The sequence below is a fragment of the Triticum aestivum genome, chromosome 2B (assembly GCF_018294505.1).
Source record: "Triticum aestivum cultivar Chinese Spring chromosome 2B, IWGSC CS RefSeq v2.1, whole genome shotgun sequence".
NCBI classification, from domain to species: Eukaryota; Viridiplantae; Streptophyta; class Magnoliopsida; order Poales; family Poaceae; genus Triticum; species Triticum aestivum.
Window position 1 is genome coordinate 632,876,180 of NC_057798.1, and position 4,199 is coordinate 632,880,378.

A 4,199-nucleotide genomic window follows, 5' to 3' on the forward strand; every position below is an offset into this window, starting at 1 on the left:
AGAACCGTCCACATGACGAGACCTGCAAATCTCATCCGGTAGGAGAGCCATGGACCATATACGGCCTGGGGCTTGGGCGGCGACGGCGTTTGGCAAAGCGCCAAACGGTACGGTTGCGCCGGCCCGGACCACCGTCGGCTCCACCGCCCGCCGCCCCCCAGAGGATTACCGCGCACACGAGTCCTTTTCGCGCGCCGAATGATTTTTGATCTAGCACGTTCCCGCGGTTTCCCTCCACAGTTGAACATTGCCCTCGCCAGGATTAATAATCTTTCCCATTCTCTTTGGGGTTGCTTTGCCTTTGCTCCCATAAATTCTTTCCGTCCGCCCCGTGTTGCTTCCCGACCAAGTCTGCAGCTTCCTCTCCTCGCCAGCAAGATCGCGGATTCCATTCCGTCCAGATTTCCTTCTCGATCGCACTCACAGCCTAGCCTAATAGCCGATCACACAAACCCGGCCCTCCGTAGCCCGAGACCCCAAGTCACGCACAAATTTTCTTCATCTTCTCGCGCAATGGCGGAGCCTGCTCCTGCTCCGGCGCAGCCAAGAACCGCCGGTGACGATGTTATTTCTGCCAGGTTGCAGCGGGCTCTGGAGCTCTTGTTCCCGTCTAACCTCGCCGGGAAGGCGGTGCTGTTCGCCGTCGTGGTGGCGCTGCTGCGGATGCTGCCCACGAGCCAGACCCCCGGGATCTGGGACCTGCCGCACATCCTCCTGCTCGGCCTCGTCATCTCCTACGGCGTCTTCGGCCAGAGGAACGCCGACGCCGATGTGGTGCCCCCGGTGGCCCCTTCTTCCAGGATCGTCGACGACGACGAGTCCGTGGAGGCCTTCGTCTCCCAGATACTGCAAGGGCCGCTGGTCTTCGAGGGGAACAGCGGCGACGGAGGCAGCAGCGGCGCCAAGGACGGCAGCGTGCAGGCGTGGAGCTCGCAGTACTACCCCGACGATGCCCTCGTAGTAGTCGCCGACACGGGCGACGCTGGCGAGAAGCCGATTCTCCTGCCGGTGAGGAAGCTCAAGCCATTGGCCGAAGAATCTGCACCGGGCAATGTAAGTGATGACGCTACCGATGAAGAAGCAGAGTTCCTCCCCAAGGAAGAAATAGGATACGGCGGCGCGCGCGAACACGCCATATCTTCGCCGTCCTCCGTCCTCGACGCCGGCAAGACCCTCTCGCCGTCCTCGCCTCCTCCCCCGCCGCCTCCGCCGCAGTTTCGTGGCGGCGCGCGTGGCCTCGGGAAGGCCAGAGCAAGAAGCTTCAACGAATATGGGGTTGCAGACATGAGCATGAGCGCACGGACGGGTTTACGAAGCAGGTTCAGGTCAAACTCTTCGATCCAAGCAACGAGGAGGAGCACTTTCACCGGCTACGATCCTGTTGCCCCGTCCGACGATCAAGCGGACGCAGATGATGAGGTTGACGACATGGCCGCGGCCTCGGACAGCTCGTTCAGCAGCGACGACATGGCCAGGGACGGCGACGATGAACACGACGAGGAGGAAGACAACTACGAAGAAGACGGAGACGAGGAGACGCGGGAAGGTGACAACTCTTGCGACGAAGGGCTTTTTGAGCTGGCGACGAGGCCCGAGGCGGAGGAGGACGAGGTGGACAAGAAGGCTGACGAGTTCATAGCCAAGTTCAGGGAGCAGATTAGGATGCAGCGAGCTCAGCCGGGGCCGGGCAGAAGATGAGCCATCTCATGTGTAATGCACCGCATTTTAATGTTTTTTTTCCTTCTTTTGATTGCTCTCATGTAACTACAACCTGAACAAATGGTGTCAACCAGTGGAATAAGAGTGTGCGGGATATTGTGCGCATCCTCTTTTTCTCACAATTTGTTTGATAAAGCACATTTTATTGACTCTTTGACAACATAGCAAAAGCATAACCACAAAGAGGGGGAGTTTGAAAAGGTTGATTTTTGGTCTCTCAACATATCGACTTGTGCAGTTTTTGTCACTCAACTTCAAAATCAAACAACTTTTTTGCGAAGCTAAACTACACAACTTGCACCTGAACTTTTCAAACCAGACAAGTTTGGTCCTTCGACCCTGCTTTCAATGCTAACTCAATGTGGTTTGGACCAATTGTCGTCCACGTGCCAATGTATCTCTTCCCTGCTCAGTGGCCTTCAAATGAGCCAGACTTTCTTCTCTCTCCATTTTGCGGGCTGGAACTAAATGAGGCCGGACTGATGAGATGGAGGCAGCGCACCATTGTGACATCGATGACTGCGTAGGATACATCGCCTAGTACGGTGGAGATTCGATATATTGTGTAGGATCCATGACTTCTCATATCTCTACTAGTGCATAAAGAAAAGAAATCTTTCACATCTGCCATTTATGATGGCAATTGTGCTTCAAAGATGAGTATTGGTGTTGGGCACAGGATTCAAATCTTCACGGTTCCATGCCAAACACTCTAACAAGGTGGCTTCGGGATCCGCCCTTCTCTCTTAAGAGAAGTATTGGATGTTGGAAATATGCCCTAGAGGCAATAATAAAATGATTATTATTATATTTTCTTGTTCATGATGATTGTCTATTATTTATGCTATAATTATATTAACCGGAAACAGTGATACATGTGTGAATACATAGACCACAACATGTCCCTAGTGAGCCTCTAGTTGACTAGCTCGTTGATCAACAGGTAGTCATGGTTTCCTGACTATGGACATTGGATGTCATTGATAACAGGATCACATCATTAGGAGAATGATGTGATGGACAAGACCCAATCCTAAGTATAGCACAAGATCGTGTAGTTTGTTTGCTAAAACTTTTCTAATGTCAAGTATCATTTTCTTAGACCATGAGATCGTGTAACTCCCGGATACCGTAGGAGTGCTTTGGGTGTACCAAACGTCACAACGTAACTGGGTGGCTATAAATGTATACTACAGGTATCTTCGAAAGTGTCTATTGGATTGACACGGATCGAGACTGGGATTTGTCACTCCGTATGACGGAGAGGTATCTCTGGGCCCACTCGGTAATGCATCATCATAATGAGCTCAATGTGACCAAGTGGTTGGTCACGGGATCATGCATTACGAAACGAGTAAAGTGACTTGCCGGAAACGAGATTGAACGAGGTATTGGGATACCGACGATCGAATCTCGGGCAAGTAACGTACCTTGTGACAAAGGGAATTGTATACGGGATTACTTGAATCCTCGACATCGTGGTTCATCCGATGAGATCATCGTGGAACATGTGGGAGCCAACATGGGTATCCAGATCCCGTTGTTGGTTATTGGCCGGAGAGCTGTCTCGGTCATGTCTGCGTGATTCCCGAACTCATAGGGTCTACACACTTAAGGTTCGGTGACGCTGGGGTTATTAGGAAGACTTGTATGTGATTACCGAATGTTGTTCGGAGTCCCGGATGAGATCCCGAACGTCACGAGGAGTTCCGGAATGGTCCGGAGGTGAAGATTTATATATGGGAAGTTGTAATACGGTCACCGAAAAAGTTCGGGGGCATACCGTTATTGTACTGGGGCCACCGGAAGGGTTCCGGGGGTCCACCGGGAGGGGCCACCTCTCCCGGAGGGCCTCATGGGCCGTAGAGGGAAGGGAACCATCCCTTAAAGGGCTGGGTGCATCCCCCCCTTGGGCCCATGCGCCTAGGGTTGGGGGGGAAACCCTAAAGGGGGCGCCCCCCTTGCTTGGGGGGCAAGTCCCCCCCCCCCTTGCCCCCCTCTAGATCTCATCTAGAGGGGGCCGGCCCCCTTCCACCTCCCCCTATAAATAGAGGGGCGAGGGGAGGGCTGCACACACACCTCCAAGGCGCAACCCCTCCCCTCCCCAACACCTCTCCTCCTCCACAAAAGCTTGGCGAAGCCCTGCCGGAGTACTGCCTCTCCATCACCACCACGCCGTCGTGCTGCTGCTGGAGATCTCTTCCTCAACCTCTCCCTCCTCCTTGCTGGATCAAGGCGCGGGAGACGTCTCCGCTCCGTACGTGTGTTGAACGCGGAGGTGCCGTCCGTTCGACGCTAGGATCATCGGTGATTTGGATCACGACGAGTACGACTCCATCAACCCCATTCTTGAACGCTTCCGCTCGTGATCTACAAGGGTATGTAGATGCATCTCTCTCTCTCGTTGCCAGATGACTCCATAGATAGATCTTGGTGATGCGTAGAAAATTTTTGTTTTCTGCAACGATCACCAACAGTGG

At 53.5% G+C, this 4,199-nt stretch overlaps 1 protein-coding gene across 1 annotated transcript; it reads left to right on the forward strand.

Annotated features, from left to right (window-relative positions):
• The first annotated feature begins 295 nt into the window (after positions 1–295).
• Positions 296–1,893, forward strand: LOC123041828 (uncharacterized). Its single transcript, XM_044464387.1, has one exon. The coding sequence runs from the start codon at positions 514–516 to the stop codon at positions 1,696–1,698; it is 1,185 nt and encodes a 394-aa protein (XP_044320322.1). The 5' UTR covers positions 296–513; the 3' UTR covers positions 1,699–1,893.
• Positions 1,894–4,199: the final 2,306 nt, after the last annotated feature.

Bases quoted from the DNA above. Each gene is read 5' to 3' on its own strand.
- LOC123041828 (XM_044464387.1), top strand. From the start codon at position 514: ATGGCGGAGCCTGCTCCTGCTCCGGCGCAGCCAAGAACCGCCGGTGAC.